General features: G+C 41.6%; 1 protein-coding gene across 5 annotated transcripts; it reads left to right on the forward strand.

Annotated features, from left to right (window-relative positions):
- Positions 1 to 881: 881 nt before the first annotated feature.
- On the forward strand, positions 882 to 26,521 carry arhgef25b (Rho guanine nucleotide exchange factor (GEF) 25b). Of its 5 annotated transcripts, none has more exons than XM_041953965.1 (17): positions 882 to 954; positions 2,040 to 2,145; positions 15,108 to 15,433; positions 15,537 to 15,641; positions 19,381 to 19,508; positions 19,919 to 19,985; positions 20,167 to 20,270; positions 20,498 to 20,567; positions 21,525 to 21,614; positions 21,721 to 21,813; positions 22,038 to 22,088; positions 22,376 to 22,453; positions 22,545 to 22,736; positions 22,826 to 23,006; positions 23,097 to 23,302; positions 23,399 to 23,533; positions 25,548 to 26,521. In XM_041953965.1, exons 1-17 carry the CDS (start codon positions 892 to 894, stop codon positions 25,647 to 25,649), a joined length of 2,097 nt encoding a protein of 698 aa, XP_041809899.1. In that variant the 5' UTR covers positions 882 to 891; the 3' UTR covers positions 25,650 to 26,521. The 5 variants fall into 5 exon arrangements, with proteins under 5 accessions (XP_041809899.1, XP_041809906.1, XP_041809930.1 ...); XM_041953972.1 differs by having other exon boundaries at positions 23,456 to 23,533; XM_041953996.1 differs by lacking the exon at positions 23,399 to 23,533.
- Positions 26,522 to 27,201: the final 680 nt, after the last annotated feature.

Here is a 27,201-nt window from a genome sequence, read left to right on the forward strand (position 1 = left end):
TGACGATCAGATCTCATCAGAGGTAACCAATCTGCTCTGTTCAGATGGGACAGATTCCAGGTTGAAGAGTTAAAACAAAAGCGGAGGCTGGGTCAGGATGTTTCTCAAGTTTGCCACAGGATGGGGATCTCACGCACTTCACAGCCTCTACTCTCAGACGTCCGCAGCTACAGTTCAGTCCTCACAGACTGAAACTGCTGAGCACTTATAGCTCTGTGCCGTACATCAGGAATGTGCAAAAACCATGGACATGATTTAAATTTGAAATGCATGTGAAGTCAGGTCTAAGAGGATTTAAGTGTATTTTTGGTTCCACTGCAGGACTTACAGTGCAGTCTTGGTTGAGTGCAGAAACTGGAATAAAAGTCGTAAGTGACTGAAACAGGACTAATTAATATGACTAAATCAGCATGATCTAGTCTACGCAATGATAATAATAAAGCACAAAATACCTTCAAACCACTGTTTGAAGGTATTTTGGGTTAGTTAAAAGTCCTGCTTTGGGAACGGTCACTGACTGAAATCAGCCTATGGGACCTGTAGGACGTGGCCAGACCTGTCTGGACAGATTGACCCCCCTTTTGTCCAGAAGGGCCTGAGGACAGATCCCACTGCAAGTGAACAGCTGTCTTCATCTGCCCAGAGGAGATAAATTACCTGGTGCAAAGCATAGATCGCCTGCTTTTTTCCTGCTGGACAGCACGCAGGCTGGTTGAGATCTGAAGCCTTTAAACTTGTTCTATGTTTTTTGATTGAATAAAAATCGAAGGATGAGACATGGATGCTTAAATTAGGGAGAAGAATGAGACTGAATTGAAAGACATTAAGGTGAAGACAAAGAAAGCCACGTTAGGACAAACTCAAGGGGGACAGAAGAGCAAGGCATGCAAAATGAAGACTTTGGCCAAAGTACACGAGAGGACTGAACAACTTCTGGGATACAGAGTTGATAAAGTGAGTGTCTTCAGACATTGTTCAAGTGAGATGATGAAAATAACACACTATAAACTTGAGTATATATGAACTTGGCCTACTCTTAATCATTACACTTGAATACAAATGTTGAAATTGTGTGAAATGTAATGGAGTAAGACCCATCTTTAATGACACAAAACAAGAAGACCGCGCCTGTAAGTGAGAATATTGTACGCATGCTAACACTCTCCATGCAGTTATGTGTGTCAGATCATCTTTATCTTGCTTTAGTCAAATCTTTCCCTTGATTCAGTTTAGTAAAGTTGTGATCTTTTTCTTATCTTCCATGTAAAACTGGAGTAAATTATTTTGAAACACCAAAACACTGCTGCTGCTCATCCTATAATCCATTGTATTAATTTGTCTTTTAAAAATGATGTATTTTTAGGCGACCTTTGTTCAAGTATAGCTCGCCATGTGTCAAGAAAACATATCATGACGTGCACATTTAGCTCATGTTCTGCTTTTTGTGAATTTTGTGAATACACACATAACGAGGTGCAGATCAGTGTGAGTTTTCAATGCTAAGTTCGTCAAAATTTAACAAACTCTTCTCCAAAACCTTTTCAACTGCCTTTCCTGCCTTCATCAAGTGGGTCTATTCTGACAGATTTGTTAATGTGGCAGTAACTAGGAAAAAATAAAAAACAAAACACTGTTGTTTTCTGGTTACGGGTGTTTTATTGATTCGAAGGTGAAACTTATTCTTCGGACAGCATCAGACTTCTTTGGCCGAGGATGTGACGTTGTCCCGATCAGTTTAGTGTTTCCAGAGAAATTCCTCAGATAAGATAAGAAACTGCTTAAGCTGAGGCAAAAATAGCAAGAGAGAGGGCTGGCGAGAGAGGTGAAATAGAGTTGAAAAGTGGTGTTATTAACTCAATCACTTTTTTGGTCTTACTTAACCCAAAATCTGTCATATATATATATCCATGTGATCTTCATTCATTTAAATCTGTCTTATTTTATCATATATGCATATATATATATATGCTCGTAATGCAATTTAACTGAATTTCTTTGTTATTTCCTCCACTCACTCTGATGTCTGTCTTGTGTGTAAGATTTCAGACACCAGCCGGGAGCAACTGTTGTCATATGAAAACAGTCAGGACATGAAGATGCAGTTCAAGTGGATCAGGAAGTCCAGTGTGGCTGCAGGATGCAAAGGTAAGACAGTGGGTTTGTCGGGTGCACTCATACTGTTGTTCACTGCTGCGTGCACCTCTTGTGTCACCTGCAGTGGGGAGGTGCTGTATGTGAGATTGGACTGAAGAGTGTTGCATGACGCATGAATATAAGATTTAATATACTGACGGCAGCACCAAATATAAAAAAGCACACATTACGTTATCCTGGTGGTCAAATATTGGCTAATTAGGCTCATGCACACTCGCACACACATGCATGCACATATAGTAATCCTGCATGGGAGATCAGCGCTTTTCAGCTCACAGGGATCGTCATGTCAGCAGAGTTTTTAAAAGCTTAACTTGATGGCCAAGAGAGCAACAGCATTTTGATATTTTTATATCTGTAATCTGTCCTCGACGGATTGAGATTGAGATTCCAGGGTTGTGTCGGTCGACCTGTGACGTGAACATGTGCTTATCTGTCTGTGTGTGCGCGTGGAGCTGTGTAACACACGTGTGTCACATAGAGACAGCAGCTGTATTAGAGACAGATTCTTCTCCTCCTGTTTTTTTTTTTTTCTTCTTCACTGACTTTGTCCGTGTTTGGGTTCGTATGAGTTTTTGCATAAATCTCCTTGAATCACACTACCGGCTGCCTGGACAGCTGTGCTCTAAAGATCATCTAGTCATGGATGCTTAATCTTTGCTTTCAGATTAAATCGGTCTGCCTCCATCCTGCCTGCTCAGTTTGTTTGTGTGGCTGATATTTCCATGTATTGGTTTTTCCACAGCTGAGGAAATGCTTTGGTACCTGCGGTGACAAAGGAGAGCATGCCAGTTTAAAAAGAATATATATATAATATAATAATAATATATATAATAGATCATCTTTGCTGATCACATTGGATTCATGATTGATCTGCCAGTGCAAGTACATCTGAGTAACTGGGGCTGCTTTTATTGAGTCTGACTGGAAATGTGACACAGTCAGTTACATACAGAGAAACTCCCAACTTCACAGTGGGAGTGTCATGGTATTTGTGCACACACTCCTGAATGTTGCGACTGAAAAACCCACAAAGAAGTCAGGTCAAGTGAATTTCTGGTCTTTGAATGTCCTCTAAACCTCCTGTACATCTACTGGTCACACCTCAGCACAGTTTGCATACAGTAGTTAATGGTTTGTGATTGGCTCAACTAAAGAGTGCCTTTTCCTTCTTAAAATGATCCAGGATATCACAAACAAAAAGGAAAGACAACTGAACTATGTGTAGCTGAAATACGTTTCTTTTTTTCAGCCCTGTGTATGTTCTAATGATCCCTTAGATATATCTGGTGACCCCTAGGTGGTGTCCCAACCCTCAGATATGGAACCATGCGGCTGCTTGCGTGTTAGTGGGTCTTTGCCTGTGACAGTAGGTACAGTATCTAAATGCATGTAATTACATTTCATTTAAATCTGTCTTATTTTATCATGTAGCTTGCTGTATATATGTTTGTAAAAAGAAAATCAACAGACCTTTTTTTAACAAGACTAAGAGTCTACATCTCAGACACAGTGGTGCTTCAAGCTGATTGATTACATCAAGTAGCTCACATGTTCACAGTGACAGTGCTAACTGAGCTGTCCTGCCCAAACATGGGCAAACGGGGACTCATAATAGGCAGCAATTTTTTTGCTTCAGTTGAATATTTTCAACTTGCGTAAGTCATGATACTGTAGTGTGTTAGCATGCTAGCATTTTTGACTTAGCATTAAACACAAAGGTACAGCTGAGGTTGATGGGAATGTCAGTAGTTTTCGAGGTATTTGGTCATAAACCAAGCACATTTTTTAAAGTTCGACCCGATTGTGCCGCTAGATTAAAAGTGAGAGTGGATTCATCCTCTATGAACCGTGAATATCTGTATAAAACTATACGCCAGTCCATCTATCATCTAATAAAACTTGAGAGATTTCAGTCTGGACCAATTGACAGACACTGCCATCCATAGAGCCTGCTGCTCCCATGGCTAAAAATGACAGAACACTGAATGGAACGCTACTGTGAAGTGTTTGCTTATTTCATGGAAAAGTCTGTGTGTGTCAGTAGAAAAGGTCCGACGGCCACCGAGCGAACGCTGAGAAGAGAAGCTGATGAGGGAGGTGTGATGAGCGAGGGGAGAGGGCGCAGAAGGGGAGGGGAGAGAACGGAGAGGAGGAGGGACTGGGAAGCAGATGCTCGCACAGCAATGCAGCATGTCAGCTCCCTCCCCCTCCCTCATCACAGCCCCTCCCATTCCCTGCCCCTCTGTTGCTCCCTCACTTACAGTACTTTTGGTCCCTCTCATAATCTTTGCCCACTACTCTGACCACAGAGAGCGGCTCGAGAGCGGAGGGGAGCGCTGCCACTCTGGGTTTTTCTGCAGCCCTTCTTCAAATCATGGGATAGGAAGAGCCTTTTTCATCCCAGGGGTTTTTACTTAGACTTGGACTATGACTGGAGAGCTCTCTGTGCACTTTCCCTCCCATCCCCTGCAGGAATAGTGTGTGTACATGTGCTCATGTGATGCCTGCCTCTGATAGTCTTGAGTCTAGCAGCAGGAGTGGATCATCATGAGAGGGGGTCACCACCAGCGAGGGTGTGGGTGTCAGCACCTGTTTAGAAAACTGCTCAGCAAGTGTGGCTGCTGCTTTGTTCAAGTTAGAGGTACGTAGCCTCCCAGCTCTTCAGGAGGACTTTTATATTTGTGTTGTTTGTACACAGTGTTTTGTAATGCGAGGAGATGCACTTGGTGGTTACTTTCTCATGTATCATATATCAAAGCCACAGTTAGTTTCTTTAACTCATAGTAGAATCTGATGAATCCCCTTTACATACATGTTTTTGACACATCTTTATTAATTTTATTCTGTTTTTCATCCATTCACCTTCCAATACTGTTTGTCTGTGCCTGTAATACTGAGAGGGCAGCAGCATTAGAAAGCCAGAAAACAAATGATGTTGCTGTTTGGACAAGATCTTCTGCTTGTCCTTCATGTTCCCAGCATAAGAAAAGTGTGAGAACAAAACCACTTATTCACTTTCACAGAATTTAAAAATTACATAATACAAAATTGAAACAGGATTTTGTATGTTTGGACACTATTTAAAGGAATACTTTAGACGAAGTATAGGATGATATACTAATCTTAAATGTTACCTACATTTGTAAATGTATGAAATACACTCAGTATTGGCTGAAATAACCATTATTTCTGCTTGTCGACCATTGCTACTAGATGTGCCTCCTCCCAGACTACCTACACACCCCTTAGGCCCACTGGCCTAATATTCCTCATTGTTATTTCAATCCGCATTAGCATCCAAGTGTTTGCTAGCTAATATTACCATTGTAATGTTTGCCCTGTTATGTTTGTATTTGTTTAGTGGTTGTAAACTAGTAAACACACACACACACACACACACAAACAAATCCGTTATTGTCGCTGGGAAAAAACAAAAGAAGATTGATGAGACACAGAGTAGAACATCTTCATTATGAAGATCACTGACAGCAATTAGGTACCATGACATGAAATTTGAGATGAATTTTGATCATTTCTGCTGCTTCCTGTTGTAGCACCACTCTTTAAAAGCCGCTAAAGCATTTCAGCTTGGAAGCAGAAGCTAGCAAAGTTAGCCAGCTAGCACAACTTAATAGATTTTAGTTGAGTTTGTTTGACATCCTTAGAAAAGACACATTAAATCACACAAATCTTCAAACATATTGAGAATAACACAGTTAAGTCCAGCTCTTTTGTTGTGGTTCTTGATGAAGATAAGTGCAGTGGTGTCTGTGAACTTTCAAGAATTGCTGGCTAGCTAACATAGTAAGCATTAGCTTGCCTGCTAAAATGCTGTAACTACTGTTGCGAGAGTGACAAACCACTGATTGGTTGAAAAGGTATAAAGCTTTATATTTCTATTTATACTCCATTTTAATTGTGTAATTAACAGTAATATTTATTGATGTTTTCATTTACACTTTTAGTCTGTCTTTTTACTTTTTACTACAATTAGTAGTATGTATGTACTGTATGTGGCAGTACAAAAAGAAAAAGCAGCAAAAAGTTTTAGGATTTATGTGATATAAACTTTCGATCTAATGAGATGAAATCGTTGCATTAGTAAAGACTTTTCTCTTGCCTGTATTTGTTCCTGCATAGAGTTGGGTGCTGTTTTCATATCAGGTGCATTTTTGACTGCTGTTCTGTATAGACAAACGTGTCAGCATGTGAAAACAGAAAGTGATTTTCTTAATCTTTGCCCCTGCAATACTGTGACCCTGCTTCATAGCAAAGGCAGGTGCACACACACACACACACACACACACACACACACACACACACATATTAGAACATGCACATGCATAGACGCATAAAAACGTCCCATTACTGCCCGACCCTTTTAAATCCCCTATTGTTCCAGTTGCGAGTGATTACAGAACAGCTCCTCTCTGCACTGCTGTGACAGACCTTGCAAATACACATGTGAAACGTAAAAAACAAAAACAGCCTTGTGTTAAGATGCCTTGCTTTCTCTGCTTTGTTTGAAAAGCCTACGAGAACATCTCTGACACTAGACATCGCCTGTGTGATGTGATGCCAGCATTGCTGTTAAAGGTGTTTTCTTTCCCTATGAATCTAAAAATACCTGTCTGTTCATGAGTCTGTGGACGACTTTGCTTTGTGTTTATAGAAAGCCTGGCAGCCACAGTCAGGAGAGCACAGACTCTCCTTTTTTTCATCTAATCTGTGTCGTCTTTCGTAGATTTCCTATTCTGAGGTTGCACAAAAGACGTGCTTTTGCAGGAGAGCCCTTTCTTTCGTTTTCAGGTGTTGTGGGGTTGTGGTGTGGTTATGTGGTTTGGGGCTTTCTCCTTTGTTTTTGTACCTTTCTGATCTCTCTCCATCTCCCCTAAAGACTTCCTTCTTAAAACTTCTAACTCATTGAGTGTTTCATTTCATTTGGCACAATGCTCAACAGCTATTTATAAAGGCAGAGAAGCGCCTCCGCAGAAAGTATGTTTGGGAAATTGCTTGGAAATCTACTTAAAAGTCCTTCCAACATTCTCACTGTCTTATTACGTATACATCACTTTGGCTCAGAAAGTGCCATGACTAATAGTCCATTAGCCCACCAGTGTGTGTGAAGTCATCACTGCCAGTATGTGAAGAAGTAAACATGATGATTAACAAGCACAAAAGTGTTTAGTAGCCCAGATCACATACATATGCAGTGGCCTATCTGTAGTCATTTTTCACTTTTACACTTGGTGGTTTTGCTGGAATTTTTCGCTGAACCGCAGGACTGCCTGAACTTGATGTGCAGACACTTCAAACTCAGTCTCCTCTCAGGCAAGGCAAGTGTATCTGCAGAGCAAAGGCAATTCAAAGTGCTTTACACCCTCCATTAAAAACACTGAATAAGAAATGTGGATTAAAACATTCAAATGCAAATTAGAGGGATAAAAACAGAAGAGAAAAAGACTGAAAAAATAAAAATAAATGCAAGCTAGGCCAAGATGTAAGTACAAGGTGCGTCTCTTGTGACGAACACAGAGAAATATCACCCAACTCTGCAGCTCCCCTCCCCTCTGCAGAGTTTTCTAGCATCTTTCAGCTCATTGTTTTGGTTTGGACAGCCTGCAAATTTACTGTTGGATCAATATCATTTCCAGTCGCAGCTGACAGACAGATTAAGTTGAATATTAGTTGGTGAACATAGTGAAGCATTTAGCTGCTGAAGAGACAAACAATATTTTTTCTCAGGACCCGGTAGAGACCAAAAACAGAGCTAAAAGAATGTGAATATTTTACTTACATTTGCCAGGTGGCCAGAAACATGACTGCAGATGAATGTTGCTCAGTGGCTGTGGTTGTATAAAGAAGCAAATATTTGCTATATCAGCTTTATAATGTTATAATATGTGAGTGTTGCACTAACACCGAGTGGCCAAACAAATCAGTGCATGCAGGTTTAAGGCTCTCTGTGGTGCAGAGTACGGTAACTAAATGGTGCTTCCTCGTGTTTAGTTTGGACTCAGGGGATATAAGCAGACGACTACCTGAGGCTAGCGCAAAGACCCATGAACCTGGTGTGTTGAGTTTAAGCACGCTACTCCTTCCCTTCTCATTCATTCAAGTTGAACACAAACTCTGACCTTAATCAGACCTTCAGTGAGAGGAGAACAAGAGCAGTTCTGGGCAGCAAACAAAAACTATGAGCTGATGACAACAGTGTGCAAGTGACAGCCCACATCAGCAGCCTGCTGTGCCGTGGGAAAAAGGAAGTGGTGGAGGAGTAGATGTCCTGCCATGCTGTATAAACTGTATCTGGGTCAGCTGTCAACATACAGGATGTAATTCCACGTGATGTGAAGAGATATAAATCATATTCATTCTGGTCATAGTTTGCTAGCAAGCATAATTGAACTGATAATGGCTCAGGTCACAGATGCAAAGAGCAAAAAGTAAAAAAACACAGGCATGACACTTCTATTGATATTATCTGTACACATACGGCAGCATCCTGTAGATGAAAAATGCGTGTTCAAATGGCAGATGTATCTCAGTTTGATATTACTTCCTGAACCATCTTGTGATGCAGCAGTGGCAGCTGGCCAGTGGATTGCAGGTAGCGTTAGCAGTAACAAAATCCACTGGAGGCAGCAGTATTTTAAAGTAAATACCATGAAAGGCTGGGGTTGTTGCAGGCCAGTGACTGACAAACAGCTGTTAGCAGCAGCAGCATTTGATTTGATTTGGGATAGATGGACAGTGTGTGTAGCTGATGCACAGGGAGATCAGCTGATCAGATCCTGGTTTAACCTTGAGCTCCATTCTGCATTTTTACACGTGGCCAAACCTTTTCCAGAGGCTGTTATACCTACACACGATGAAAGCCCCTCTCTCATGTTTAGGAATGAAACCACTCATTAGTTTAATGTGGAGCAAAGAAGATGACACATTTACGTCTGTGTGCGTGTGTGCATTTTTAATTTTATTAATCTGTCAGTCTCCTGAATTAATAAACTGCACGAACGTCGCTCAGGAGTGAGTGCATGCCGACGACATGAAAGTGGCTGATTTGTAGCTTTGGTGATGACGGCGCTCTGGAGTATTTGCCTTGGCAGTTTCAACAACACTCCAACAGGAAGTGAAGCAGGCTGAACCAGGCAAAAATGACTGGTTTCAATTGCAGTAATAGTGATTTCATCAATCAGCATGTAGAGAATATGAAGAACCAACAGCAATCAGCTCCCATATACAGGCAAATAAAGGCCTGGTATGCAACATGTGTAAAGCTTTAGTCATGCTCACACTTGCTGAGGTGTCATCATACTGTTTGAAGCAGCACTCCAGCAGCATCTCAGTAATTCCTGCTGTTGCTGACCATGACCATTTATGGGGTTTAGTGGGGGTAGATGTAGTTAACTATCTCCCAACCATCTGCTGTAAGAGAGAGAGAGAGAGAGAGAGAGAGAGAGAGAGAGAGAGAGAGAGACTTCCATGATGTAAAGTAGGTCATGGAAGCAGCACTCTCTCTCCCATCACAGTCACATAAGCACACATACAATATATACTCGTCTTCTCATGTCACATGAGTTAAAAAGGTTTAAGATAAGATAAGATAAGATAAGATAAGACTTTATTAAGCCCCAGCTGGGGAAATTCGGGTATTACAGGCAGCAGGCAATAGCAGTAGGAAAAAAATAGCAACAGAATACAGAAATGCAAAATACAAAATAAAAGCTGACTATATATATGTACATTTATACAAGGGACTATATAAAAGAAAATTTTATGTTCATGCCTCCGCGTCGTCCATTAATTTCTGATAATGGACACCTCGTTGGGCATTATGCCTTACATATATTGCCGAAAAGAACTATAAGAAAAATTGCCATAAAAATATACTGCCAGAAATTCTATAGAATTACACAGTTTTTACACAAGCACTTTTGTGGATGGATTTAAATACACAACCTTGCTTTTAACAATGCGTCAATTCTAACTGTTTTTTGGTTTTGATTCAAAAGTAGCATTTAGGTGGTTAATATCCTCAGTGCATCTATCCAGAGATGGTACTAACTACACAATTTGAAATTGCACTTAAAATTGCACTTTGATGAAAATGAAAATTAGCTATTTCGAACAAGAAGAACAAACTAATTCACATTTTAGAAAGAAGGACATTGCTGGACAATGAACAAAAAAACAAACAAACAAAAAAAACATCTCTCCACACCTGGATGTCTAGGACAGGTGTGTCAGAAGTAAACTCCTGCACACTGCCATCATTCACAGCCTTTTTATTGGTCGGTAAATTAATTGCATAAATAAAGTGTGAGAAAGTATCTTCTTTCAAGTGGAGAAGTAGGAAATTACAAACTAAAATGGATAAGTACATAAGCCAGATGACTTTCCTGTTCCTGGCTAACTACTGTAAAAGGCTCCACAGTTGTCTCGATGACTATGCTGTGTACTTCCATAATCATCAGTGGATGTGATTTCATCTGTACTGACGTATGCTGCTTTCTTTTTCTAATGTAGGCTACATTAGAAAAAGAAAAAAATTATTGACATTAAAAATACTCAAAAACTACACAGTCTAATCTTTCACAAACAAATTTGTTTCTGCCTTTGTATATGAGACTGTTAGACTGTTTAGCCACAGTATACAACAATATCGTGGCGTTGTTTGAGCCGACAGAGCCTCAATGCAACAGACAGGATTACAGTCAGAGAGACTGACCCCTCTCTAATGTTTCGGTCCCATTTACTGCTCCTGGCTTAACCCGGAGCTTCATTGTGCATTTTTACACCTGGCCATCCCTTTTCCTGAGACTTTTCAGAATAACACAGCTTAATATTTCATAGCTACATGTTTTAAGTCCTCTCTTCAGGGTGGGTGTGTTGTCTGAGATAGTGGGGATGTCAGGAGATTTAAACCCTTCCCAACCTTCATCCATCCATCAATCTGTATGCAGTACCTGTGTTGCACATAAAACCACCTCCTTGACAGACAAGTGCCACAAATCTGCCCCAGTGATATGTGAAAATGGTTGTAGGAAATTAATTTTCTTAAAATGTCAGTTAGACTTAAACTATTCACTTTTTTCATGGACAGGTTTACACCAGAGGAACATGTGTAGCATAATGTGGATGTCCACAGTGCCTGCATGTGAGGATGGATTCACAGCATGCATGCTCGCAGACACTGCTGACACTCCCCACAGACCGGATGATAGTCCAGCTGTTGCTCTGTGTGAAAATTACACGTTACATAAGCGTCTCAAACAAACACGGCAAGCTGAGTCGCTCAGCTCAGCGGTGGTTTGGACGTCACAATGACCATTACGCACCATTATGGGTCAGTTCATAGAAAGTGTTGATGCATTTGTAGAAAAACCTGCAGTAAGGTGCACATTTTGTATCATTTCAACAGATGGTAAGGTGGTTGTTAGTGGTCCTGTATGACCTGACCTCACTAGATAAAACAAGGAGACCAAGTGGCTGTCACCGCTTAGGGTGGTCACAGTATGTGTTTATATGGGCATCTGTAGATGTTTTCACCAACTGTTTTTGTTGAATTTTCTCTTGTCCTTATTTGGGTGACATATTATCTCTTTTGGCGAGGCCTTTCCTACATTTTAAGGTTAATAAAGGGATGTTTTTGGGCTTTCATGTCTCCTTAGTGGTGTGTGGATGTTGGGGAGAGTGTCTGCAGAATGGGAGACCAGGGTGGTGGTTTCCATTCTTAAAAAGTGACTTTTTCACCCTTCTTCATCGATTGGATCTCAGCAAGGGGGAGAAAAGTGTCCAGTTTGGAGACCCCACGATCGTTTCCCTCCATTTTGCAGATAATGTAGTTCAGACTGTAAGGTGGGTGGGCTCACCCATAAAGTTAAAGTCATGCTTTTTGTAAAATATGCCACATAGATTTTGGTGTATCACATGGAGGGAAAAGTGACAAATCTGCTCAAATCTCTGCCATCCATTTTCATAATCACCCTCTCCTACCATCTGTCTCTGACCCTTGTCTACATGTGAGGTGTACGCTGATGCTGGTAAGGGTGGTGGGACAGCCCAGGACAGGCTGCTGGAAGATTTCCCTTATTTTTAAATCCCAGTGTTGAGAAGTATGGATCTGACTCAACAGCACCGGCTTGTACTGTGTGTTTTTAGGGATGACAGTGTTGGTTGGTCGGTCCTTCACTTTGGTCCTGATGAAGAATCTCTTGGACTGATTGCCATGAAATTTTGCAGAGACATTTATGATCCTCAGAACATGAATCCTACCAGCTTTGGCGATGCCCTGACATTTCCTCTAGCGCCATTATGAGGTTGATATTTTTAGTTGGGGTAAAATGACCCATAACCAAACTAAATATTACAAAACTAATGATGTTCCCATGAACCTCAGCTGTGCTTTGTCTCTAGTGCTCATTAGCAAATGTTGACATGCTAACACGCTAAACCAAGATGGTGGACATGGTAAACATCATTCCTGCTACCTATACCGTTCAGCATATTGGCACTTTCATTGTGAGTATGTTAGCTTAGCTTTTAGCTTAAACCACTGTTATTAGTGAGCCTCGCAGAGCAGCTAGAATGGCTGGTTTCCCCAGTTAGCAATGTCCTGCAGTTGTGCGACGTCTTCTTTCTCTCCTTCTTCCCCTCTCCATCAGTTGTTAAATTTCTTCTCTTTTAATCTTTTAAATTCCACAATTTTCTGGATACATATTTCTTCCTCCTTGCTTCGTAAACTGGTCCATTATTGTTGATTCATGTTGAAGATAAGCAAACCGTCCCAACAGTCCACAGGTTCAAATCTCCGCCAAGAACCACGAGACACACACAAAACACACACTCTTTCTCGCTTAGACGCACACACCCAGCCCTCCTCCCTTCCCTCTTAATCATCCCATTATAGAAATGAGTCTGTTGTTCGCTGCATGTGTGAAGAACCAGGCGATGAATTAGTTTAATTACAGTCCTACTTGAATCCAGCCTACTTTACATGTCTAGATTGTTTTGTTGGAGACTGAACTTTTGTCTGACACTCAGCTCAAGGGACCAGCATATTAACATGATAAATACACAGTGCATGTCTTTGAATAAAACCATCACAAATGATCGTCACCAATGTTGTGAACAGTGAATTTAATATTTGCGTATTTAGGGAGGATTTTGCCAGTCCAGATAAAACAAAAGCAGGACTGAAATGGAGCAGGAGATAAAACACATTATTTAGTATTTTACTGCCAATATGGTGTCTTGTTTAATGGCAGTATCAGGCAGTTTTGGCAAATGGCTGACCCACATTTCCCCCGGCTTCTTGAAAGCTTGTTATTATGATTACAGCTTACATAAATGTGCTGACAGGGAATGGTGGCTTCTGGGAAGAGTCCAAAATGACAAAATGGGGCCCCTGAAAGATTCCACTTTGCAACGATCAGCAGAACAGAGTGAAATGTTAATGTTAGGGTGCTTGATTAAAACAGTGTGGTTGAGGATTAGGTACCAGTTTCCATAGTCAAGAGACCGAAAGCTGGAAACAAAATCCAGCTGTGCCCTAAAAGGTTGTCAGTGTTGGTCCAGCCTGAGTCGCGTAAAGAATGAGACAGACATGATGGGCTCAGTTATGACTGACTTTAGGTCACATAATCCCCTGAGGACTGGAAAAAAAAATCAGTCTAGTTTGTATCCTTTAAATGGTTGATTCGGTTGCTAAATTACATTTTAAAAGACTGTGTAGTTAAAACGAGTCCCAGTTGTAGCTGAAGAGGGAGAGAGATGAACGAGGGCTTGTGTTACCACATTAGGTATAAAGTTTATGATAGCATAGTTCAGAGTGTCTCAGCCATGTGTCATTATGTTGCAGTGCTTTTTAATTTAGCAGCCTATACTCATGATTCAACAGAGAAAGTACATTAACACAAGTGTGTTTGCATGTACTTAAGTACAGTTATGAGGTAGTTACACTTTAGTATTTCCATTTGATGCTTCATTATAGCTCCACTATGTCTCAGAGGGAAGTACTGCACTACATTCATTTGACTGTTACAGTTACTTTGTAAATGAAGACTAAAATCTGTAAGCATATAAAATCATTTTCTGTGCAGGAAAATGCCATACAGTAGTTCTTTTTCATATCTACTATTAATACAAGTGGGAAAATAGATCCAGCCTGAAGAAGGGGCCACTCTGCTGCTCACTTCTGATACCTTGATATTGCAAGTTTCACTTGAGTAAAGAATCTTAATCTATTTATTTCATCACTTAACAACAAAGTTTCACAACAAGGCACCAGAACCAAGCAAAAACTGTGTGCATGTTGGAGTCAGCCACAACTTAACATGTGTCAAATTCAAGCTGAGTTTGAATAAGTCAAATGAGTTTGTGCAGTTATTGTTATTGTCTTTCCTTTTGGCTGTACCTATGAATATTAGGATTTCAGTGTATACATTTTGAGGTCCATCTCTGCAAATGCAAATAGTGGCTGTGTCAATGCATCAAAAACAAGACTTTGCATGTTCACTTTTGCTTTATTTTAACTGCTTCTCTCTTTCTTAATCAGCTTATGAAAGTTAAGCAAATTCTTTGAACAGGACAGTTATGTAAATGGTGTGACCTTCGGTAGGTGTCACCACATTTTTGGTTTAAATACATTTTCTTTTTTAGACGATTTAAAAGAAATGCATGCAGCTGCAGTATATGATTTCCACTTAAATTAGTTCTCACAAGGAGTCCTTCCTTATGAGAGCAGGTCTGTTTTTGTGTTTCCAATGATTTAGTACCGGTAGGTATAATAGCCACAGCTACTACAGTTGCAGTTCGGGTTTAAAACAGGAAATTGAACAACATTTTTGTGCAGAAATCTGTCTGCGGCATCTGACCTGCGAGGATGTACCCCACAATTAGCTGCTGTACATTAACCAAATCCTTTTCCCTCTTTCTCTGTCTCTCAGCAGCAGAGTCTTACTCTGTGGCGGGCAGTGACGGTAGTATCCCCCCATCAGCGGGCTCTGTGCCCCACCAGGCCTCAGGCAGCTCGAGCCCCTGCTCACACGCCTCGTCTGGAGGATCACGGCACCCTGTCAGCGCCCTCAAGAAATGGCTCACCAATCCTGTCCGCAAGCTGAGCTCTGATGTCAGAGGAGGAGCGGGAAAAGTCGAGAAGCAGATGTGCAGGTCAGACAGGAGGCAGCCATCACTCATTTCTCAGAGTGAAAGGCAGCTGAGGCTTCTGGAGCCACAAGACAACTACACCATCCTTCCCTCTGGAGGAGACCCGGTGAGACAAAAAGATAGACATACAGCCTACATTTATACCTCCTACATTTATAAACACATTTTATACTGTTGTTTGCAACGGTTGTTGTGTTTGTGTTGTACAGGTGTGTACAGACGGACTTTTGAATCCAACAGCTCCCACTCCTGCACAGCCGTCCTGTCAAGGCCAGTTGTCTGACCTGCTGCAAGGCAGAGACACGCAGAGTCTAGTAATGTTTCTATTCTATTCTATTCTATTCTATTCTACATGTTGTATTTATGGTATTCTGTTGTAAAGTTTGATGCTATTATGTTCTATATAATTCTGTTCTGTATGATTCGATTCGATTCTTTGTTGATCTATTCTATTTTATGTTGTTCTGTTTGATTCTGTTCTATTCTGTGTTGTTCTTCTGTTCTTTTCCTTTCTATGCTGTTACTAGTCTGTTTGACACTATGTTCTATTCTGTCTGCGTCTATGCCTTTTCCAACAAACTTTAGATAAAACCACACCCACTTCCCTATGACGAAAGCCTCAACAGCTGCGTTCCCATGGAAACGTGCTCAAGCCGGTGCCGTGAAAATAGTGGCAAAAAAGGCAAAATAGTGATATGGGGCGCTGAATTTGATTAATTTACTGTTTATCAGACCACAAATAAGACTTAGCGAGCAAGCGTGCTATTTCCTAACCGAATATTCAGTGGGTGTCTGGTTTTGAGTAACAAATTCCATAGTACTAAATTCTTCACTCCCCTCAGAGTTATTTTAATTCTCTCAGTGGAGCCTGTCTCATCATCAGGTCCTTAGGTAATGCAGGCATCCTGAGTATAAGTGATGTAAGCATGTGTGTTGTGTAAGCACATATCATTTGACTTCCACCAACTGTGTCAAATGAGTAGCACAGATTTTCACATTTTGCTGCAGATTTTGTGTGTGTTTGTTCACACACAAACACATACAAGCATATATGAGTACTCTCTGGTAACCCTACAGTGTGGAGTGCAATCAATCCTGTGGGCTTTTCCAGACAGCATCTGGAAGTAATCAACTAGCCAAGCAGTGCAACAGGCTAGAACACGGTCAGGGCTGAGGGTGAGGAGTGTACTGACACGACACTCAAGCAGCTCGAGCAATAAAGAGCTAATTAGTGAAGGGGAACTCCAGGGCTGCCGGCTGTGCATTAACATAAATACTGCCATTGGATGTGCACTGGTAAAGGAGCGGGCTTACGGCATGAAGCCGTAGCTCTCAGTGTCCTTTCTTTCTTGGCTGTCTACTGGTCCAGCTCCTGCTTAGCATATCATTTTAAAAGACATGAACTAAAGTCTGTAGCTGTTATCACATGGCCAATTACTTCCACCTGGTTGTAGCAACACTGACACACCTGAGTCAGCCCACACACCAGATCTGACAAAAAATAGCTACAACCATAACCACAGTCGAGCAAAATTAGAAGAGGAAAAACCTACAGGGAGGGTGAGGAAGAACTTGTTGGACAGCTACTCAAGCTTAGATAAGACATAAGAAGAATGTTTAACGGATTGAATTAAGCCTTTCCCCCATAAAATGCATTGATCTGCGTGATTAATGACCAACCTCACTTTCATCTTTTCTCTGTCCACTGACCCTCATGTGGTATAACATTATTCCATGGACACCTGCAGCTCCATATTTACTTTGGCTCCTCGGCCCCTGATTCTTACCCTGCCTGCGTCAGTGTAAATAGAAGGCATTACATCTGTAGATGACTAGTTCGACATGTTGGGAAATATGCTTAAGCACTTTCTTGCTGGGAATGAAATGAAAGATCGATACCACTCTCATGTCTGTATGGTAAATATAAAACTATACCAAGTGGCTGGTTATCTTTGCATAGGTGTCTACCAGCACCTCTGAAGCATAGTTATAAACATGTTATATATTGTTTGTTTAATCTGTACAAAAAGCAAAGCAAAAACAAGGGATTATGTGATGGGGCTATTTCTTGGCTGGCAGCAATAACTTCCTGGTGTTCAGCACGTAGTGCTTCATGTATAGCAAGTTGTCATTTTTTGGATGAATTAAACAAACAGGATGTATTGTGTTAATTAGTGAGCTTTAGAGTTGTTGGTAGGTGGATTTTTTTTAAGTTTGGAGAGAGCCCAGCTAGCCATTTCCCCCTGTCTCCTGTCTTTATGCTACAATTAACTAACCAGACGCTGGCTCCAACCCAACAGACATGACAATGGCATCGATCCTCTCATCTAACTCTTCCTTTCATGGATTTAAGAGGAGCTAATAGACTTTTAGCTGATGAGACATTACTGTAAGTGAGGAGGAAACATTTAGCCCTGCAGTTTTAATGGCTGCTGACTAGTGGATCAGAACCAGAGTGAAGATGGCCTCAGATGTTTTTCATAGTCTGCTGGGTGAGGATGTGAACAGTCGGCTCAGAGAGTGAGTGAGCAAAAAAAGAGAAAATAAACTTGAAGTGCATATTTGACCTAAAAACTCACTGCACAGAAGGATTATCATCCAGTGCGCCGAGGCAGAGAACAAAATGTGGTGAGCCTGCAGTAAGTCAAGAGTATTACGGTCAAATTCACATTAGATTATATGTCTTTTAGGTGAGGAGTGATATTATATAACATCTCTCCATGTCCTGGTCAGTTATCCTGACCTTTATTATCTAACTTGACAAATGGTACAAATGTTGCTCGTTATTCACATTCATCTGTCAGGCCTGATTCTACTTTTCCCAAATTTCTCTGCCCAGCAGTCTCCTTGGCAACAGGAAGAGACATTAAAAAGTGATTATTTCTCTCTGGTTACTTGGGATTTTTGGCTGGCATGACTTTCCAAAAGGGATCAGTAAAATTACCCTACTGATGCTTTCCCCAGGAATAGGACCCTCTCATCTTTATGTGTTTCTCCAGATGTGTGCTGGCTGGGTCAGGGGATGCTGTAGATGAAGCTTAATGACTTAAGTTTGTGTGGCTGATGGCCAGGAGTCTGACATCACTCTGTACCATAGTGTTTGGAAGAAGTACTCAGCTCCTTTACTTCAGTAAAAGCACAAATAACACAATTTAAGGTTACTCCATTGCATTCAAAATCCTACTTAAAGTGCAGACGTATTATTAATAAGATGTACTTATGTATCAAAAGTAAAAGTACACATTCTGCAGAAAAAAGTTCCCTGTGCCTGATATATTATTGTATTACATTATTAGTTTGTTAATACTGATGTGTGTAAGTAGCATTTTAAAGTGTTGTAGATAATGAAGGTGTAGTTGTTCCCATTTATCTTGTTCCAAAGGGTCACAAGATAAATCTGAAGGGTATCGAGATAATTGCTAAATGGCTGCGTTTATCCATCGGCAGCAATTTGGGGCTTAGCGTCTGGTCTAAGGACACTTTGACAACTGTCTTTAGACACCAACCCTGTGATTAGTGGACAGCCCGCTCTACCTCTGGAGCCACAGCAGCCCTGCTGTGATGATTAACGGGAGAGAGAAGAAAAAACTGTTCCACCACATTTATTTGTAATCATTTTTTAGACTTTTCTCTAATTTTGCTTTCTTTGTGAAATGAATTGATAATTTGGCTTCTTCACACCAAAATAGAAAACACCCGAGAAGCTTTGAGGACCCAAAACTTTCTTCTGTAGAACTGCCAATAACTCACAGACAGCTACATTGTTGTAAGAGGCCAACTAGACATTGCTTTTTCTAAGAAGTCACAAGGGTCAAACAGTTTAATATTCAGGAAAGCTTTGTATTTTAAAAGCTTATTATGTTTTTTATCTGAAATCTTCATCTGGAAATATAAATACCTCCAAATGATAGTTCAGCACAGTACTTGAGTAACTGTACTTTCTCTGGGTTTCACAGCTTGACTGAACAGGATGAGTTGCTGTCTGTCGCCTCTTGCATAATATGTTCCAGTGATGCTTAACAAAAGCTGCGCTGTCTTCTTTGTGTGTTTTAGAGTCAAAGATCCAGCATCAACACTCTCCAAGGGGAAGACGGCTGCACTTTGACAGATGACTCAGGCAGCCAGTGGTCTGCTACAGTGGACAGTGAAGAGGAGAGAAACACTGCCTTAGAGAAGAGCATGTAGGTGTTAATGGAGTAGAGTGATGTTTCAGAAAATATGCTCATTTGCTCCTTTTTTGCAGGGAGTTAGACGAGAAGATTGATGCCCCTTTCAGATATGAAGCTATAGCCATCAGTTGTTATCTTAGCTTAGCATAAAGAATGCAAACAGAGGAAAAAGTTAGCCTCTCCGAAGATAACAAATTCTGCCTACCTGTGCCTGTCTCCAGTCTTTATGCTAAGCTAAGCTAAATGTCTCCTGGCTATAGCTTCATATGTAGACATGAAAGTGGTATCAACGCCCTCATCTATCTCTCATCAGAAAGGCAAATCAGCGTATTTCCCAAAATGTCGCACTTCCTTTAACATGTAAAGTAAAAAATAAAATAAGTAAAATGTAAATCATTATTTCAAAACAATCCCTCTCACAGATATGTGCTGACAGAGCTGATAGACACAGAAAGGCTGTATGTGGACGACCTTGGACTCATAGTGCAGGTGTGTTTCTCTTCCAGCCTTTAAATAATCTCCTTATGACATTCATTCAAGACATAGCTGAGCTTCCTTCATCAACAGCATTCTGCCGCATTCATGTCTTAAACTGAGAGAGACGTTGGTGTTTTCCATCTGGAGCCTCTGATGTGATTAATGACATGTGTCTGTGTGGGTGTGGGTGTAGGGCTACATGGCCACCATGGCCAATCAGGGAGTTCCAGAGGACATGAAAGGGAAGGACAGGATTGTTTTTGGAAACATCCACCAGATCTACGACTGGCATAAGGAGTGAGTCAGAGACGATTCTTCTGTCTTTTGTCCCTCTCAGCTCCTCTGCGCTTGAGCTGTCTCGTACAGTGTGCACTTCTTTCTTCTGAGAGCCTTATATGTTTCATGACGATTCAGCTGGTGTCACGTCCCCTGTGGCTGTTTATTTCCTCTGTGTGTGCGTGTGTGTGTGTGGGTTTGGCTGGATGACTGTTCCTGCCTGACCTTCTCCGCTTCGTGTCACACAGTTATTTCCTGGGAGAGCTGGAGAAATGTGTGGGTGATCCAGACAGCCTGGCCCAGCTCTTCATCAAACATGTGAGTCCACAGATCAGTGAGTAACGAGCGTGGATGAGAAGTTTCTCTTTTTTCCGTCTCTCTGCATGTTTTCAGTTTAGCTGAAGGTTGCAGCCGTCTCACAGATCAGACCTCTGACTGTGCACAAAGCCTTGGCCCCCTGCCCTCCAGATGTGTCTTCATGTTGCAGATCAGTTGTCTGCAGGTGCAGCTGCAGAGTGAACGCTCTTGTAATCATTCTGACTAAAAAGCTCTCAGAGCTGACAATCAGTGTTAAAGATGCTCCGCAGAGACCATGCTGTGTGCGAAAATGTGCTTGAATTACACATCTCTGAGCTCTATAAAAAGTGTTCACCCGCACCTTGAAGTTTTTCATATGCAGTTGTTTTCCACTCAACGCTGAGCTATTTAATGTCAGAGTGAAAACAGATCTGTGCAAATGGATCCAGTGGAAGAACAAACATAAAGCACAGAACTGAAAGACACGGAATCAATGTTGTAAAACAGTAAAACATGAAAAAACTGGGTGGTGAATACTTTTACTTTTGTCTTGGCACGTCAGTATCAGCATCTCGTCTCATTACAGTTGATAAATAAACGACTGGAGAAAAGAGGGGAAAAATATTTAGATTTGGTGCAGATTTTCCAGCTCCCCTCTATCCACTTCCCTCAGTGTAGTGTAGCATGCCTAATTAAGCCACGGCAAATTAAACCAGTCTTTCTCAGCCACTGGAACTATTTAATGAGGAAAAGGTCCTGCACTGATTCAACAATACCCCCCCCCCCCCGCAAAAAAAAAAAAAAAAAAACTTTTGAGAGGAATGGGAACACAATAAAACTGAGAGGGAACTGAGAACTGGAGCAGAAGCTTAATTCTCTCTCTTCACGCTGCCTCTCACACACAGATTATTTGGAACAACTGTCACATGAGCTCTCTCTCTCTTTCTCTCTCGCTCTTTTAAATTCTTGCATTTCCAGGAACGGCGTCTTCACATGTATGTGGTTTACTGTCAGAACAAACCCAAATCAGAGCACATTGTCTCTGAGTACATTGAGACCTACTTTGAGGTGAGAAAGCTTTTACAGTCCATTTTACTGCAGCTCTCCAAAAACTCTTTTCTGTTTTCTTAGAAACACTTAATCTCTCTTTTTTTTCTTTTTTGCTTCCTGACAGGATCTCAGGCAGCAGCTGGGTCACAGGCTGCAGCTCAATGATCTGCTCATCAAACCTGTTCAGAGGATCATGAAGTATCAGCTACTGCTGAAGGTTTGCTGTTTAGCGAGATTATGCACTGTTATATGTTATTACTGATTTTACATTAATTGAATTACAACATTAAAAGTATCAATGTCTGCGAGGCAAACTGCTGCTGCTCTTCCCAGGACCCCCGAGGAACACCTCAGTCTTATTTTGAATCATCGTAGCCACAATAATGACCTGTTGCATCTTAATAAAGCAGTTTGCTAAATAAACCTCTCTCTGATTGGCAGGACTTCCTGAAGTACTACAGCAAAGCAGGAAGGGATGTTGAGGAGCTGCAGGTAAGAGCTCACTATGGAATATGAATACATATACACCCAGTGGCCAGTTTATTAGAAACAGGTGTTTGTCATGTTTTGCCCAACCCATAAATATTGATGAGGGTGGACTGAATAACAGAAACACCTGCTGGTATAACGTTGTACAGTTCAGCAGTACCACAAACTACATCCTCCAAAATGAGCATGTTAATTTTAGCTTGGAGTACCTAATAAACTGGCAACTGAATGTATAAGGTGATATTCTGAGTCAAAATGTGGTTTTCTCATACTCCAATTTCTTCCATCAGAGGGCGGTGGAGGTGATGTGTTTTGTGCCAAAACGCTGTAATGATATGATGAATGTGGGCCGGCTCCAAGGCTTTGAGGTGAGATATGGATTTTTTTTTTTTTTTTTGTCTGTTGTCACAGATGAAACACATATCAAGTGTTAGTGACAGTGTTTACATACTGTTTCAGGGCAAAATCACAGCTCAGGGGAAGCTGCTCCAGCAGGACACCTTCTCTGTCGGCGAGCAGGAAAGCGGCCTCCTGTCCAGAGCCAGGGAGAGGCGGGTCTTCCTGTTTGAGCAGCTGGTCATCTTCAGTGAGCCAATTGATAAGAAAAAAGGCTTCTCCTTGCCAGGGTACACCTTCAAAAACAGCATCAAGGTGCGAGTAACGCTGTGTTTTATCATCTTTAAGACATCTTTGGTTTAGTGTTTTTTCTGGATGTTTGACAAGTCTCCTACGTGCTCCAGGTCAGCTGTTTGGGCGTGGAGGAACACTCTGAGGAAGATCCATGCTGTCTGGTCTTGACCTCCCGCGGGACTGACGGCAGTGTGACACGCTTCATCATGCAGGCATCTTCTCTGGAAATACATCAAGCTTGGCTTGATGACGTGGTCCAGATCTTAGAGACTCAGAGGAACTTCCTTAATGGTACCAGAGCTCATTGTTTCCTCAGTGAAACTAGACAGTAAAGAGTTTGGTGGATTTGAGTAATGTGACACCTCTTCCTGTCGGCTGCAGCCCTTCAGTCTCCAATAGAGTACCAACGCAGGGAGAGCAAGTCAAACAGCCTGGGAAGGAACATGAAGTCCTCAACTGTGTCAGCATCTGGCCTGCGACCTCACTCCTCTGCATCCATGGACCGACGTCACAAGCCCTGCCTGCTGGCTTACAACACCTCCCTGCCCTCTCTGCATCCGCCGCAACACAGCCCAGCCTCGAAGGTGGTGAGTGTGCAGCAGCATTCCCTCGCGCATTTCTGTGCCTTCGTGCATTTCTCCTTGTCCGACGTCCTTTCTCTTTGATTTCTCTTTCTCTCTAAGTTTTCTAATCCTTGTGCTGCAACACCTCGAGTGGCTCACCCTCCACTCTCCTCCCAGCTCAGTTTGCACACAGAGGTGAGACCGGGCTGTGGGACAGCCAATGGCATGCCGCCCTGCAGCCAGCACAGCATGCAGGTACATCAGTCTTACTTTATACAGTGGTTAGATTTTTTTAAATATGCCCGTGAAATGCTTTGAACACCTATGCTATTGGGGTAAGTTACAAAACCGTGCCGTAAAGAGCGAGCCCCATGAGGCATGAGGTTTAGCAGGACAACAGGCTTCTTCTGTTGTCATTTCAACGCGTAGGTTTGGTAGGGGGGCTTAGTGGAGTGATATGAAGCTGTAAAGGGCGCGGTGGGAGGTTCTTCATAGGTCTGCACAGGTTTTGCCTACTGCAGCTTTAAAGAAGAATCTAACAGCTGAGGATCTTCCAGTGGTTTAACTTCTCACTTTGTTGCTATGGTGTTCAGTTGTACTCCAGGGTGTGCTCAGTGCAGCGTGACGTCACTGCCTGACATGGTTACAGATGCAACACAGCACACATCTGCCCACAAATGCTTTTCAGCCTGGCATCACAATAAGTTACACTTAAACATGCAAGTCATGGATTCATTTAAGCAGTAAAATGTAATTTCATATTACAAGTGGAAATGTTAATTTTGAGGAAAGGTTGGTCGATTTATTTTCATGTTGAAGGGGGATCCAACTTCTTCATGCTTCATTTACAGTAACTTCCTTTTTTGTATTTATTTATTTATTTTTTGCTATTGCTATTTTATTTATGCTGCCTGTAACGCCAAATTTCCTCACCTGGGGGGAGGTTTATCTTATCTTATCTTATCTTAGGACCCAGCATCTCAGATCACATTTGCCTCAGATGGCTCTTTTAACTAGTAAGCAACTAGAACCATGAAGTTCATAATGAAAAGTACAGCCTTTGGAAATGTTTGGAGTAAAAGTCTCACAAATTTTGAACACTGAGTTAAGCCGTCGGCACCTGCAAACAGAACGACACTTGAGCAAATGTAAGTTGTCACTTTCCTCCTCTGTCAGTACGACTAATTCAGCGGTGTAGCTTTGACATGTATCAGGTTGGGTTAGGACCATTGTGCACTTCATAACTACCCTGTTAAGTGTTTCTTCTGCACAGTACAAATAAATTCACAGTTTTTTAAATAGGTTGGATCAGGTCGGTGGAGCTATTATCTCTGTGTCAGCAGCCTGAGGCCGTTTGTTGTCATGATCACTGACGATGAGGGGAAATGACTCTCTGGTTGCCTTTGTCAGATATCCTGTTGTTGTTTCTGCATGGATTTACAAATTTGGTCGACCTAATCTGTTGCCAGTGTCACTCAGTCATCCAGTCTATGGAAAACCCACTGACCTGCTGTTTTATCTTATTCGCTCAGACTTCCATGTAGCGGAGGAAATGGTTTGATCACAGTGCTCTTATTAGACGTGCTTATCTGGCCCGGGTCCACGAAGTCGCTCTCGTCCTCTTGTGCTCCCTCTTTGTGTTTTTGGATCAGCGGTGTTTCCGTCCTGTTTTAGGTGCAGAAAGGTTTCCCATGTTCCTAAATTTTTTGTTCTATCGTGCTTATCCTTCAGGGAGAAGCCGTTGTCAGACTTTTCATAGTAAACATCTGTTTTTGATCAACATGGTGTTTTTATGTTTTTCATTTTAACAGCTCCATCATCGTCTTCCTGTAAAAGTAAAATCCAGCGCCAATTAGGCTGAAGCATAAACGTTAGGTTGGAGTTTTTCATGTCCTGCATCTCATTGTTGTGACTTGTATGTTCTTTTTAAAGCTACATTAATCAATATCGGCTAGGTGCAATGTGATAGGGGTTACTCATATTGACAAACCCTCAAAGAATTATCATTTCACACAGTTTCCTCAGCTCTGTGGAGCTTTTTAGTGTTTTTGTTTTGGTTCACCCTGCTCTCATCAGCCTGGTTTCAAGCAGATGGCTGTTTTCATGGGATAAACCTCTGAAAACCCATCTCAAACTCATCTCAGTTCATCAGAATTCCATGTTTAGAAGGTTTTTCCATGAAGAACTGGATCTGACTGTTCAAACGAGTGTACTCTTTTTGTAACACTGGTAATGTAAAGTATATTTCTTTGTTTTTGTTCCCTCTCAGGGTGTGACTGCCAGTGTCCAGATGACCAGATTAGGAGAGGGTGGGAGTTATTCAGCGCATCGACCAAACAACCTGGATCAGCTCACAGAGAGCGAGCAGTAATGACCTGCGAGGACAAATACACTCACTTTACCGTTCTGGAGTAGGAGTGTCTAGACCGAGTCTGAGCTCTGTCAGCGTTGTTTGTTTCACTCCTGTACAGAAGTCATCGAGGTCTCAGTGTTTCCGTCTTCAAGTATCGTCCTAAATTTCCTCCAAATATTGCTGTGGTTTAGGCCAATCTGGATTTGAGCTTGTATAATATACTGGTTTGGCTGTGTTCATGTGTGTGTATACTCTGCATGCACACACACGTCCACAGATGGTGATAACAGATGAGATGAACTGTGTGAAGATATGTGTGTCATATTGCATATGTATAAATTTCTTACTTTTTCCATTGAAAATTCCTTGATGGATATTTTTGTAATGCATAATATTTTCTTAAGGGACCAATTCCATTTTATTAGCCCTGAGAAATGGGACTGCAGCTCCCTTTGTGCAGTATAACTCTGTGTCCTCAAATAACTGCATCCTTGAAATCGCTGAGACTGTAGATTCCAGCTTCACTGTGGGAGCTGAATCCATACAACTCGTGTTTGTCTGTGCATTCCCTGCACTTTAGCAAATAGCTGTGTTTTCCCGTTGGTGGGCATTTTTAACCCAGGCATTGTTAGACTGTTATCTGAACTAAACACATTCGCAAACTCACACAAAGCACGTGCCCCAATCGAGCAGAAAGAGGAAAAAGGGAACAAAGATAAAACAGAGGTGCTCATCTGTCGCTGTCATATTGAATGTAAATAACCTGATGTGGGATCATATCAGTAAAACTCTTTGACCTGTGGTGTCCTGATACACACACTGAATTAAAGAGAAATGCTGTTCAGATATTTGTCGTCATCATTTTTCAGAGCTACTGTTGCAACATTTCCTCACATCTCCCAGTCATGAACAGATGAGACAACAGACCCCTGAGCACAGACACATAAACAGACGTCAACCCCCCCCACAATAGTTACAAGACACCCAGACGTTGTGCATCTGTTTGTAGTAAATTTGTGTGTCTTGGTAGTTGTTTTGTGTCTCTTTGTGGTCTTTAGATTGGCTGTCCAACATGAAATGTTAAAAGTCACTTTAAACGGAGGCTCTGGCCCAGTGGGCCCCTGGGTCCCTTGGGCCCCTGGTCTTGTGCCCAGTAGGCCCGTTCAGTAATCCATCCATGTTCCCATTGCGTTGTAAATATAAATGACATGTGAAAACATGTACTTTTGACAACATCAATTCTACAGTGATGCAGTTGCTGCATGTTCATTTTTAGCATGGAACAGTCTCACGAGCCGCTGCAGGAAACCACAAAAATGTCTGCTGCAGTGAAAAATTTGAAACAAGTGGATTCTTCTTAAACCACCGTTCCATGATGCTTCAGTGAGTAGACTGAAACCTGCAGTTCATTTGTCTGTCATTTAATCTCTGTCCAATGCTCCATTTTCTCACCATAATCTGAGTCAGAGGCCTCTGTTAGCACCCATCTTATCTTATTTCATGGCAACTGCTTTAATACAGTAGATTTTATATTCTGAAATGTGTGTGTTTATATGCAGAAAACATGTAC

The sequence above is a fragment of the Chelmon rostratus genome, chromosome 2, assembly GCF_017976325.1.
Source record: "Chelmon rostratus isolate fCheRos1 chromosome 2, fCheRos1.pri, whole genome shotgun sequence".
Classification (NCBI taxonomy): domain Eukaryota; kingdom Metazoa; phylum Chordata; class Actinopteri; order Chaetodontiformes; family Chaetodontidae; genus Chelmon; species Chelmon rostratus.

Coding starts and splice junctions, on each gene's coding strand:
- arhgef25b (XM_041953965.1), top strand. CDS start 892: ATGAAGACTTTGGCCAAAGTACACGAGAGGACTGAACAACTTCTGGGA. Junction 22,737..22,825: donor CCTTCAAAAACAGCATCAAG/GTGCGAGTAACG, acceptor TACGTGCTCCAG/GTCAGCTGTTTGGGCGTGGA. Junction 23,303..23,398: donor ACAGCCCAGCCTCGAAGGTG/GTGAGTGTGCAG, acceptor TTTCTCTCTAAG/TTTTCTAATCCTTGTGCTGC.